Source organism: Crassostrea angulata, chromosome 9 (assembly GCF_025612915.1).
Source record: "Crassostrea angulata isolate pt1a10 chromosome 9, ASM2561291v2, whole genome shotgun sequence".
NCBI classification, from domain to species: domain Eukaryota; kingdom Metazoa; phylum Mollusca; class Bivalvia; order Ostreida; family Ostreidae; genus Magallana; species Magallana angulata.
In genome coordinates this window covers 24,440,737-24,454,483 of record NC_069119.1, presented here as the reverse complement: position 1 = coordinate 24,454,483, position 13,747 = coordinate 24,440,737, and the positions used below count along the sequence as shown (strand labels likewise).

The following is a 13,747-nucleotide window of genomic DNA, read 5'->3' as shown; positions in this document are numbered from 1 at the left end:
TGGGACAGACTACAATTAGAGTTGTTCAAATACATGCTCTAACAAAATCAATTTGAAATTTAAGATCACCGTTTCAAGTCAAGAATAATGATGACGATTGCTGATTCGAATTAGGTTGTTGCGATTTATAAAAACTATGCGGTTAAAATAAAAGAGTCAGCGATCGATCGATTTCACATTACGTCTCAAAATATAACGATGTTACTTAAAATATTACAGTAATCATGGTTGACAAATATGGGGTTTATAGCTATTTCATTTGAAGAAATTAACTTAAAGATAGAGTCTTGATACTTGATAAATAATTTTGTAGCAGGATTTATCTTGCTTTTTTCAACCTTTACACTAGTTTAATAAAACAGTACGTTTAAAAACGTGGGTTATTTCCAATCCTTATCTACATGTACATGTATATTTAGATTCATGAATATGTGGAAATGATCATAAGAGAGAGAGAGAGAGAGAGAGAGAGAGAGAGAGAGAGAGAGAGAGAGAGAGAGAGAGAGAGAGAGAGAGAGAGAGAACAAAAATAATTATGATATTATGAAAAAAACCTTTTTTTTCCAGAGACTGACTATCGTGAAAGGATTATGTTAGGACGAGAATGATGATTTTGTTTCAAGAAAATTGCTCCTGTTTAAGATTAATAACCTTTTAAAAGTATCTCGGGTATGTGCCCGTTTACATGTATATTTAATTAATGTAATCAATTTAATTTCATGCAAATGACGTTTGTTTGGTTTTGAATTTTTTTTTCATTTTTCAACAAAAATATCGGGGCCTATATATTAATTGATCATGATAAATGAATGTTGGATTAATTAAGAAATAAAACTCTTGTTTTACTCAGTGCTTGACATCATTCTGGTTACAGATTGAACTGCCACCAGAAGTTGCTACAAATTCCAGTGGAGATATTCCGAAGAATATGTGATGGTGTGTGCATGATATTTGTTCCTAGTCTGTTGATATTTATCGGTATTTTGAATTAATTATCCATTTAGATTAAATCTTTTTTCATGTTTAATTAATTGTTTGTTTTTTTATATTCCACTAATATAACGGAGATAAATACGGATCTTGATATTATGTTTGAGAATAATGTTTGAAAGCATTTAAGTATCTATATATTACTTGCAATGGGCATTTGGCAAAAGATAGCAAATGTATGTAAATTGTAACAAATTTTGAATCAAAACTCGTTTTGTGACTTTTTCGGATTATTAGCATAGGCGTCGGAACCGGGGAGGGGGGCCTTACCCCCCCCCACCTTTTTTTTGCAAAGTTAGACCTAACCATTAGGCACATAGCATCAGGGAGGGTCCAGCCCCCCTCCCCCACTTTTTCTCGCAGCAAACATAATTGTTTGTAAATTCACCTAAGATTGAAATTTTAAGTTGGGTCCATAGGTATACTAGCCCGACCCCCCCCCCCCCCCACACACACACACGCACACACACACACACACGGATTAGTTAATTTTATGATTTTGGGAGAAAAATTTTTGGTAGGTAATCATTTTTTTTAACTATGGTAACCCCCCCCCCCCGGATTAGAATTTTCATGATTTTGGGAATTACGTGGTTTTTTTTTGTTTTGCTTTTCAAGATTTCTGAGGATAAGTCAAGCCCGCCCCCCCCCCCCCACCTTCCGACGCCGCTGATTAGCGAAAAAATTAATTCAATGAGTTATCCTTAACAAAATATATATTTCTGCATGTAAACATAGAGATGCAGTAATTTACAACCAACAGCGAGTTTGTAGTTTATGACTTTTTTTTAACCAAAAGACAGAATTGTTGCCGAAGGCAGTGGGTAGCATACTAGGTATCTGACCGAAAGTCCAACAAATTAATTATTGTCAAATACATGTCTCAAAATTATGAAGTGACCTTTCATTTATGTCACAAGCAATTTGTTAATTTTGGCGTCTAGACATGTTCATGTACTCGCAATTAAACCTACGTAAATTTGTTCTGCAATGACCGCTACCTTCATAACAAGCATTGATCATCAAAGAAAGCAGTTTATTGTTTATACATGCATGAATTTACATCTTCCTTTTAACAAATAAATAGATTGATTGTAAAAAGTATTCAAAAATCACTAAATTACTAAAATTGTACATCAGTATGCCTATAAATGTCACATCTGCGGTGTATGTAAGGTCATAGTATTTAATTCAATGAAGTCTTGCTCAATCTAATCAAAGAGAGGATTGTCGCGGAGGCCTACGTTTTAATTATATGCAAGTTCGATGTCGGAAAGGTTTGAGACATCATTGCAAAAATGGGATAAATGTTGGGCAAGTACATGTACATGTACATGAAGTTTACCTTTGTAAGACTTTAAACCTAAGATATTCAACTAGCAATGAATGACGCAAATAAAAATATAATTATCACTTTAGTGACATGGATGGCCTAATGAAAAACGGAGTATGGTATAGACTTTTAAGTACAATATATATGTATTCATTATATTTTAAAACCTACAAACAATCTACATGTCATTGGGTGGATTCAAGGATCCGATTTTGATCACATTGTATACTTTTATGAATAAACATCACAATCATACATAAGCAAAGTAATTTTTGCCAGTGTACAATAAATATAATTCCAATGTATATTAGGCTTTTATTAAGTTAAAAGCTTATATATAAATAAAACTGTTGCATTACATGTCATCTTCTACCCACAGTCTATAGCTTTATCAATGCTCTATGCCTTTGAAAAATGAAAAAGAAAATATCAAGCAAAGAGTGTTTTTAAATTCTCAACAAAATAACACTTACTGTAGATACATGTAACTGTCTACTGGTTTCATAAATTAAAGGTCCCAATTATGATTTGTTTGATAAAAATGTTCTGTTAATTGTCGATTCTCATCTCATTGATCCTTAATACACACACTTATAGGCGCACTTCTAATGGTTGAGATTGCATGCCCAAAACCCAATCTTCTAAATCTAATTGTCTGAGGTTGTTTTATTATTACAGGAGGTTATTTAATGTGCCATATTCTGTTACTTTAACTTTTATATTTGCTTCTTCCACTATTCGTTTTAATAACTAAGATGAGGCACATATAGGCAAGCATGAATGCATGTTCCAAACCCAATCTCATTAAAAATGGTCAGTGTTTATAACTACAGCAGGTTTTTGATGCGTTGTTCTGTATCTGTCACCCTAATGTTTGCTTCTTCCACTGTCCTCCCAAGTTTCTTGATTTTCTCATCCTGATCATCCATTTCCTGCTGAACTCCAAGAGCCATAGACTTCAGATCTCCCAGAATGCCGCTTAGTTCAGACACTTCCTGGTCACTTACAATCTTCTTTGAAGACTGAATCGAAACTTGTGATGATTGGTCCCATGGTTGTATCGGTGCATCTGATTGGTTGTTGCTGGTCATATGATCACCAGGCTGGTTTATTTTGAGTGGTGCTAATCTTGGATCTGTTCCTTCATTTTTCTTATGAAAAAGTTGTTCTGAAATCAGAGAATTTATCGAAATCAGACACCTTTCTATAATAAATGTACAAGAACTATCAAAGTTCATCTACATGTATGTGTACTGTCCAGTACTATAAAAAGCAGAATTCTGAGTTTATTTTCTGTTAGGTTTGGTCAGATCGGTACTGTACATATCCCTTACCTTAAAAGTCTTAAGGTTTTACAATAATAGAGCTTAAAGAACCCTTATAGGTTACCACAATCATGTAAAACATTGTTATTTTCGTAAAGGAGTGTACAACTTCTAAACTTTTAGCTCTTTTACAGATAAAAAATCAGATTCCTTGGGCTATACTGGTCCATAACAGCAGATGTACAATGTACTTACTGGATTGACTACAAAGACTACTGGATGTAGCTTTCAGAGGTTTTACGCCGGACGACTCTCCCCGAAAGGCATCCTGGGAGTACTCCACCTTACTGCGCAGTCTGCGATCCAGAATGCCTAACACACTGTAAACAGATGTAAACACAAGAGAATAAGAGATGTCCGCCTCGCCAATCTGGAATCTAGTGACCGTGATTTCCCAGAGACTTACGACGCGAACTCTCGAAATTTCGTTCCACTTGTAGCAATGCACAAGTTTTTGTCTGTCTGTCATGAGATAGACTCCGTCCTGGGCAATCCGAAAGATACCCAGGTGTTGCGCATTCATTTTGTTGGGTTCTAGTTTTGTGTAGAGGACCTCATAGTCTAACTCTTGGGAGAGGTCACACTCAGTGACCATTAGGGGGTCATTGGTTTTGTATTCTTCTGGGACTGACCACCTGCCAAACCAGGATTCCAGTCCAGAGACGAGGTTTTCAGCCACGTCCAGGTCGGAGTGAAGGTCCATCATTGTGGCCATGGCAGAGTCTAATTGGTGACCCTTCAAACAGAAATCAAAGCTAGTCTAAGACATGGATACAGGAATAAAAGCAATATTAATAATACAATAATTGTTTTGAAGGAAAAAATCACAGTAACTTACTGTTTTAAATTTCTTCCTGGTAAATTTCAACCCATGTCAGTTCTATGGCAGTTCCAACATTTGATTTTACAAAAGTTGCATTTCCTTACCTGAGTAGTTAGCACTTCTGCAGCATTCCTGAGTGTTTTCTCAGAATCCACAGCAACAGACAGAAGTTTGCGTCCCATCTCAGTTCGTCCCTCCGTCTTAGTTGCTTCTATTGAACCCTTTTTTTGCAGCAGTTTGGACTTCAAGAAAAATCTGATGTATTGCACAACTGAGTAAGCGTCGTTAAATGAAGAAAACCAGTATTTTTCGCCATTAATTATGTCCACCACAACAGCTCGGAATATAAGTCCCGTCATTGACTTCTTGGCTTGGGCAATGTCTGAATACAGAATGTCGACAGTGTCTTCTTTGTCTGTGGTAAATCTCAAGCCTTTTCCCATTACACAGAGATTTCCGTATATCCATCTTCTGCTGCTGTTGTCGTAGTAGCAACATGGCCATGTTTTTATGATGTATGTCTCGTGGCTTTGTGTCTCTGTCATCATAATATCTTATGCAGGATTTTGAATCTACAAGTATACAAATTATCAGTTTATACCATGTAATACTGTCTGATTTACCTAAAGTATATGTTACACAAAGAACTATATATGATATTAGTCAAATTTGGCCCCCAAAATTCGCTATTTTTTATAATGATTCAGGTACATTAATTTGTTGTGTTATTTTATAAAAGAGTTGACATGATATATGTTTTTCACCTATTTATTTGATTTATATGCACTCACTGGCAGTATATGACGTCAGAAGTGACGCTATTTTTTTGTCATTAACATGCTGGCCTTGGTAGCAAAATAAACATGATAAATACAGCTACGTACATGTACTATATATTGAAATCCTAGATGGTATTTTCTAATCTTGTAAACTGTTTTTCGTTCTTCTTATGCCCTGTCATAAGTGCTTCATTTATGAATATTAATGAATATCATACTGATAGAGATAACTACAGTCAATCCATATGTACACAAGCTATAATTTTACAATACACGTTCACTAGAAGACCATACAACTTCTGGTCTTTGTTATTGTATATTTAAATAAGTTTATGAAGTCTACCAAAAAAATTGTTACCCACATCAGCGTTACACATTCGTGATCTTAATCCCCATGATAGATAAGTTACATGTAATATAAATGAAAAACGTTAAAACGTTTTTGTCAACATTACGAAAATCCTACTTTCATTTTCAATTTTGGAGTTAGAGTTATCTTCCTTAGTTTGAAATTTTTTTTTAATAATGTCCCGAATATAGCGAATGACCTTATTAATTTCGAACTTTAGATACATGTTTTTTATACACCAAACTAGTGTATTTAAACAATGTAAAACAGCAGATTTGTCCATTTAAAACTTTTCCATAAGTACATGTAGTAAGGTTGATAGGTACAATCATATATTCTGGGGGAGGGCATTTTTTTTAATCGTAAAGCACAGGGGCCAAGCCCGTTTTAACATTAATTTCAATGTAACCATAAATGTTAAAACGGGCTTGGCCCCTGTGTCCTACAGAACATTTTAGATAAAAAAAGAAAGAAAAAAAACCCTCTGAGTTACCGTTCTGATTTAAAATTAATTTTGAATCATTTTTTTTTAATCCATACATTTATATTCCTTGTAACAATATTGAATGATAAATTCAATGCTTCATCTACATAACTTTTAAGAATTAAAAGAAATGACTGGTAAGTACATGTACGCGGCGAAAATAGAAGAAGAAGAAGGCAACTAAATAAATTAATATACGATAAATTGCCAGGCACCGATTTTAATATTTTAAAAAATAAAATTTTTGATCTCGAATCGTGTCCAAGTCCCTTTAAAGAATGTTCTAAATATTCTAGCTCCGAAAAGAGCCTGGTGAGGTACCTTGAATTTTGGGGGATTAACAGGTTTAAACGTTAATAGGTAAGGAATAATATATCAAGAAAAATTATATAAAATTGAGGAACGTCTCGATCGTGTGTCCTTAAATATTTGCTAGATTAATCTATTAATTTAAAAATTCAACATGTTCATATATATTACCATCTTCACAACGTCAGGGCTTTGTGTTTACAGAGCTCCACATAGAATGATTGGAATGTGATGTTCAATCCGCAATTCTTGTAAATACATGCATGTACATGTATCACATGCACACCATGTACACTGTACTGAATTTATCAATCAGACATTTTAATATTTTTTTATGTATAAAATGGTTAACTGGTGCATGTTAAAAGTTTTTGATTTACCAAAATATTGAATAATTATAAAACTCAAGTTACAAGCGAGATACAGAGGTAAGAATTGATTGTTATGTAAACAAAGCTCGAGTCTTATAGTTGTTTACAAAAAATGTAATGAAGAGAATTACCTTTTCTTAGACAAAATGACATGTAAAAATCAATTTAAACTAATTCAATATATTCATAAATACTATTATCAACAAAAGAAAGATACATTCGATTGAAACTTACACCAATACAACAATTTACACATATGTAAAAAATGACAATATTCGAGCTTTGTTTACGAAACAAAGAATTATGCATGTGAACTCTGTATTGTCTTCCCACAAATGTTTATTTAAAAATAAAATTTGGTGTTATGACTATTTTTAGTCATATATTGTAACACCAAATTTTATTTTTAAATAAACATTTGTGGGAAGACAGTATCTTGCTCATATCTTGATATTTGTCTTTCAAATTTTCATAGCATTATAAACTTCTATATTTATCAGTATAAACATTGAAAATGGAAAAATAAAATTTGAAAATTTTAAGTCAAATCATGTCCAAGTCTCTTTAAAAAGCATGCAAAATGCATTTGAATACTTATAAATAAAGTCAGATTATGTATTTTTAAATTTAATTGAACACTTTATATATGAATTTAAAAAGTATCATATAACTGACATGAAAATATAATTATGAAATTATCATATTATTGATAATTATGGAAAAAATGGAAGATAGGTCGCCCCAGACCTTAAGGGATGGTTTTACTTTTGTTTACAATCCTGCACAAAGAAAATTAAAAAATATATCGTAAATTGCGAAAAAAGTGGAAGAACCACCCCCACCTCCAGACCACATTTCTCGTGCCTACTCAATATAGGCAGTGCATGTGTTGTGTACATGTACAAAATGTACGAGTACTGTAAATCAAATGCATTACAATTACATGTACTTGTGTTTATTCTCCATACAGCTTTTTACATCTCTAATTTAAACTTTGCCTTTTAGTTTGATTTTGTAAATGTAATTAAGATGTAAGTGCACACAAAGAAAAAAAAAACAAGAACATTTGACCCAATAAAGAAAATGTCGAATCAAAATTCATACAAAGAAAAATTTCACCGGGGGGGGGGGGGGCAGTCTTGGAGGAATTTCACGTGGATTCTCTACTTTTCAAATGTCCTTTGAATGTTTCTTTTGCGATAGTTTTAACATAAATTGAGACGGGTGAAATTTTAACAATTGTACTAATTATTATAATAAATATTAACATGTATAATTAGGTCGCATTCATATAAAAAAAAAATAGAAAAATGAGCATCTGATTCAATTTGTTCAATGAACATTTGAATATCAATTGAGGAATCTTTTTTATTTTATTTTCTTTTTTTAAAGAGATAGGTGCATATCAATTGTATCTCCATGCACGCGGCGCAAAATTTAATATAACTTGGGTTCAATAAAACATTTCGGACCATGTGCCATGCATTTTTGAATTATTGAAAGATGAAACCGAGATTTCATTAGCACAGGCAATTTTATCAGACAAAGACACTACTGGCACTGTACCACTTATCGGCTATAATTTTACGTTTTCTTTTCGTGTTTCCTTATTTCTGGATATATTTGAATAAAACTTGACATATTTTAAATGGTGAACTCCTAATTTATCAGTCTGTTGGATTATATCATCATTTAGAACTCAAACATTTTGTTTTTGTGCTATTTAGCACGCACCGAATTTGCCGAATTTTTACGATTTACTGTACCAGTTATCGGCTTCGTGATAATAACACAGTAAAATCCCTTTACATGTTGATTTCATATTCTGCAAAGTTTAAATTGAATTATGTCCCTTGCAGGGTCAGCCTATAGGTCGTAGGGGTTACTATACATAAACGAAACAAATAAAATTACCCGTTTATCATCATACGGTAATACATAAAAACGTATGTTGTTCAATACATAATTGTGCAATCAGACGTTCAACTGCACCATGAATCTCTCAGAATTAAGTGAATTTCTTTTGTTTAGAAAATTTATATGTATTGATATTATATGTCAAATCAAAGAAGGGATATAATAACGTATCACAAAGAGGTCATATTCTATTTTTAACTTATTACGTCACTTTCCCCATAGCTGAAAGTGCAAAGATGTAAATCAGCGGTAAACAATGATCGTTAAAGCTCATGTTTAAAACATATTCAAGAAAGTTTTCAAGCAAACTTACTTTTCTTTATTCGAAACAGACGACTGAATTAACAATTAAAAAATCTCGGATAGTCGCATGCTATAAACCCGAACCCTCAGTTTAGCCGATAACTGGTCTTACCCGATAACTGGTACAGAACCAGTAGAATTTGTAAATATAATTCGTTGTTCAACTTGCAACTACGTGTTTCATATACATGTACTTGAATTTTTTGTTGAGATTATATATTTTAAACGTATATTTTTGAAACAAATGTCGAAATCGAGATCATTTATCCCATTCTGTTTACTGGAGCTGAGTAATAAGCGCTTCCGGTTTATCACTCCCTTTCGATCCTCGTTGATCACGTGGGTTATGATAGTATATAAGCGGCTACAACGGAGGTTGTAAGGCAGTTGCAGTCTGAAGCTGAAAGTGTTCAATTCGTAATAGGTGAGAACAAACCCTTGATATTAGGATAAGTCTTATGTGCCTGAATAAGGCTTTCGAGACTTGAGTTGTTATTATATTAGCTGGTGATAGCTGTTAGGGTTAATAGAAAGCGCGCGCGCTCCATAATAGAGTGGGATATTGTAAATATTATTGATTAAAATATTTGATTGAGAAAGTTATAGTTTACTTACATATTTCTTAAATTGCTCAGGCAGAGCAGCCGAATACCTGAACCCAGAAACGTTACATAAATTTGGTGGCAGCGTCGGGATTCGGCAAAAGAAATAATCTATACTAATAATTTTAAATCAGTATTTACAATGGAGGAAATAGTAGATGAAGAAATTTCATTTTTGGAGAGCAGTTGCGAGCGATTGCGCAAGGAGATAGAGAGATACTCAACACCGTTAGATAGACGAGCGCAAGCGCGTGATTCAGGCATAGCGACTTTGGTTGGTGCGATCGGGGACCAGAGTCAAGCAACTGATGATACAGTGGTACTGCAGGGAAATGAGCAAAGTGGAAACCTTGTTGAAGGAGCATCCAATGAACATGTTACAGTGCGAACAGCGAGAGCGCAAAACAGAAATGGCAGAAGCGAAACGGAACTTGCGGATGCGCTGTATAATTACAGCTTAAGGAATGAAGAACATCCAGTTATGGTGAGCGCACAGCGGAGAGCGCGAGCGCCGTCGATTGTGAATGCTTCTGCTTTATTAGCGAATGCGCCAAATGATAGACAAAGAGATTTTCATAACAGCGCACAGACGCATAGCCTGGGAGCTGGAACCAGAAATTTGATAAATGAAAATCGACTACGAGAGGAATTTGACCACGGTAATAAAGGTTCAAGGTGTAACATCAAACCAGCGACATTTGATGGAAGTAATTCATGGCTTGACTATAAGTCCCATTTTGATGCATGCGCTACTATAAACAATTGGTCGGAAAAAGAGAAAGGCCTGTATTTAGCTGTATCACTAAGAGGGACAGCTCAGGGCGTACTAGGAAATGTTTCGAAAGAAACAGGGCAGCATTATGACTTGTTGGTAAAAGCTCTTGAAGAACGATTTGCTCCACCCAATCAGACCGAACTTTACCGGGCGCAGTTAAAGGAGAGAAAACAAAGAGCGTCTGAGACCCTGTCCGAGCTAGGACAGGCCATCCGTAGGTTGACGTGCCTTGCTTATCCTACGGCGACAGCGGAATTAAGGGAGACGCTTGGTAAGGACGCATTCATTGATGCATTAGTAAATTCGGATATGCGCTTGCGCATTAAACAGAATAGGCCTGAAAACTTAAATGATGCAATCCGACTTGCTGTAGAACTAGATGCATACTATAGAACAGAAAGGCGAGGTGATTTGCGGATGATTGAGGGTAAGGAACGCGAGTGCGATCAACCCGCACAATCAACAGAGCTTATTGAATTAATGACGAGGATGCAAACCCAGTTAGATAATTTGGAAAAACAGGTCCAAGATCAGAATTTTCGGAGGAGACGAACATTACAGTTGCCAGTCAGAAACACAAATGATGGGGTGACTTGTTATTACTGCAAGGAAAAGGGACACATTCGTAGAAATTGTCCGACACTTAAAGATAAAGAAACAAACAGAAACAGTAATGCATCAGCAAAGAAAGGTGGCAATGCGCGGCGGATTCGTAGTGAGCGCAGGAGGAAGCAGCGCTATGCGCAAGGACATGTTGGTGGAAACACCATGATTAACGAATCTGGTATTTTTGTTGAAGCTGATATACATGGAGTACGGTCAAAAATGTTGATTGATACAGGTGCATCATTGACGTTGATCTCAAAAAGGGTGCATGATATCATTTCAGCAGAAAAACGCCCAGCACTAGAGGAGAGTGGACAGAAAGTTTTGAACGCAAGTGGAAACCCACTTTCTCTTTATGGAAAAGCAGAATATCATATCAAAATTGGGAAGACTGAAGCATTTATCCCAGCAATGGTTACAGATGTTACGGTCGATGGAATCCTTGGTCTAGATTTTCTGAAGAAAGGCAAGGGTATTATAGATCTCAACTCTAATACAATACGACTTAACAATGAGGAATATCGCATTTCTTGTGAGGGGACCCTGGGTTGTTTTCGTGTTGTTGCGGCCGACGATATTTGCATCCCTCCTAGGAGTGAAATGATTGTAGAGGCTAAAGTTCCAGGACAGAATACATTTGGAGCCTCAGACTATATTGTCGAGCCAGAAGAGAGATTTCTTGAGAAGGGGCGTGCTTTCGTAGGTAGGACATTGGTTAAGGGGAGTGAAACGGTGCCTGTATGTTTGATGAATGTTACAGACGTTGCTCAGCAAATATACAAGGGGACTTTGATGGCAAAGATGACTGCTGCTGATGAAGAGAATCCGCAAGAAACAGCGGTAGTAAATAGTTCAAAACTACGACCTGATTTGCGAGAATTGCTTGATCGATGTAAGGAAAATCTATCTAATGCACAAGCTATGCAAGCCGATAAATTCCTTCAAAGGTATCAGCACTTGTTTGCTTCTTCGAACTTTGATTTAGGTCGAACCTCAGTAATTAAACACAAAATCAACACTGGGCCTATAGAGAAACCAATTAAACAAGGGGCACGAAGAATTCCTTTGCATCTAATGCAAGAAGTTGATAAACAGGTGAACGAAATGTTGGAGAAAGGGGTAATTGAACCCTCTAATAGCCCCTGGGCTTCACCTGTGGTTCTTGTGCGCAAGAAAGATGGGTCTGGGTTTTGCGCGAGCGCTTAGAAAACGCGCATGCAGTTGTGAGAGAACATATGCCAGGTGAGATGCTTCGACAGAAAAAGTATCATGATACTAAGGTGTCTTGGTCTTCATTCGAGACAGGAGATATGGTTTATGTACTAGTATACTTTCCGGTAAGGAAGAGTGGATGCTCTCCAAAGTTAACATCTTTTTGGAGAGGGCCTTTCGAAGTACAGAATAAACTGTCTGATGTTCTTTACACGGTTGCATGCGGGTCTCGCGGGAAGAACACAGTAATACATTGTGATAGAATGAGAAGATGTCAACCTCAGATCCTTCAGGGAGAAACTGAGAAAGGTCTGGTTGAGAAAGAGGAGGATCAGATTGTTGAAGAGCAATCTCAAGACAATGTTCTTGTTGCTGAGGGACCTTGCGCATTAAAAGAAGAAATTGGCGCATGCGAAAATAGTAGACCGCGGCGTACTAAAAACTTACCTAAATGGCTGCAGGACTATGAAGTCGATTACAGCGCTTAGAGCTTTAAAATTTCAAAGTAGATATGTGTAAATGCTGTGTTCATTTGAGTTTTTGAAATTAGAGTAATTGTAGCATGTTTGTTTTCTTTTCGTAATAGATAATGGTGAATACAAAAACAACACCTAGGATGGAAGGCCATCGATGTCCAATGTGTAATGTCAGGATTGCAAATGAGAGCGAGTGGGAAAAGCATGTGGTTGAATGTGGAAGAAAGCGAAGGCAGAAGAAATTTGAATGCGCCGATTGTGACTATGCCACGAATAAGAAAAGTGACATGGGGAGACATCGCCGCACTCGACATAATGAAATTGTTTCAGTTACGGCTGATAGCGGCACTGATGATTGGGAGCAACTGGACCCAGGGAATATGTCGGATGTAGTTGGAAGTACACCACAGCAGCCCCTGGTTGAAGAAGTTGTCCAAAGAAAGCCGACAAGACCGACTCCTGTTTGCGCGCCAGCAACAAAGTCGAAGGTTTCTCAGGATCTTCTGACGCCACGCGCTCCTTCCCCGTTTCAACACCCGATGACCACTCCAAGAAAACGCTCATCCATTGATGCAGATTTATCTCCAGTGTCTGTATTGTCGTCTCGTGATGCAAATACACAGACACAGCGTCAACTTGTCGATGCCAGTACCCAGACCAGAGGGCAGTTCGAAGATGTGGGTACGCAGACTGAAGGACACAAACGGCGGAAACTGGATCGAGTGCAGGAGACGTATCAAAGAGACGGAAAAACAGTTGTTGAAATTCACGAGGACGAGAATTGGTTTTAAAGGAAGCGTTTTGGCATTTGTTGACTGAAATCTTTTGAAATCATAACATGTTTTTGTGATCATAAAACAGCGGCGCTTGTGCCATTCATAAATCATTGGCTGATTTGTACTATGATGGTTTTCTTTTTACGACAATGACTCTTTTTGCTGATTTTATTTGTTCATAGAGCATACTCTATTAATCATTTGTTGATTTATCAGAATAATTGAAAGTCGTAAATTTAGTCTTTTGTTATGTCATTATTATAGTTTTCATGTCCCTTGCGTTATAGTTAGACCAGGTTAATGATTTAAATGCGAGA

General features: G+C 36.0%; 2 protein-coding genes across 4 annotated transcripts; one reads left to right on the top strand and one right to left on the bottom strand.

The window, feature by feature from the left end:
* Positions 1-2,012: 2,012 nt before the first annotated feature.
* On the bottom strand, positions 2,013-5,734 carry LOC128163942 (synaptosomal-associated protein 47-like). Of its 3 annotated transcripts, XM_052827635.1 has the most exons (5): positions 5,613-5,714; positions 5,356-5,425; positions 4,576-5,043; positions 3,844-4,384; positions 2,013-3,491 (listed from the first exon to the last, which is right to left on the bottom strand). In XM_052827635.1, the coding sequence occupies exons 3-5, from the start codon at positions 5,017-5,019 to the stop codon at positions 3,151-3,153; spliced, it is 1,326 nt and encodes a 441-aa protein (XP_052683595.1). In that variant the 5' UTR covers positions 5,020-5,043; positions 5,356-5,425; positions 5,613-5,714; the 3' UTR covers positions 2,013-3,150. The 3 variants fall into 3 exon arrangements, with proteins under 3 accessions (XP_052683595.1, XP_052683594.1, XP_052683593.1); XM_052827634.1 differs by lacking the exon at positions 5,356-5,425 and having other exon boundaries at positions 5,613-5,734; XM_052827633.1 differs by lacking the exon at positions 5,613-5,714 and having other exon boundaries at positions 5,356-5,585.
* Positions 5,735-12,321: 6,587 nt separating this feature from the next.
* Positions 12,322-13,514, top strand: LOC128163952 (RE1-silencing transcription factor B-like). The gene has a single exon (XM_052827648.1). It carries the CDS (start codon positions 12,768-12,770, stop codon positions 13,443-13,445), a length of 678 nt encoding a protein of 225 aa, XP_052683608.1. The 5' UTR covers positions 12,322-12,767; the 3' UTR covers positions 13,446-13,514.
* Positions 13,515-13,747: the final 233 nt, after the last annotated feature.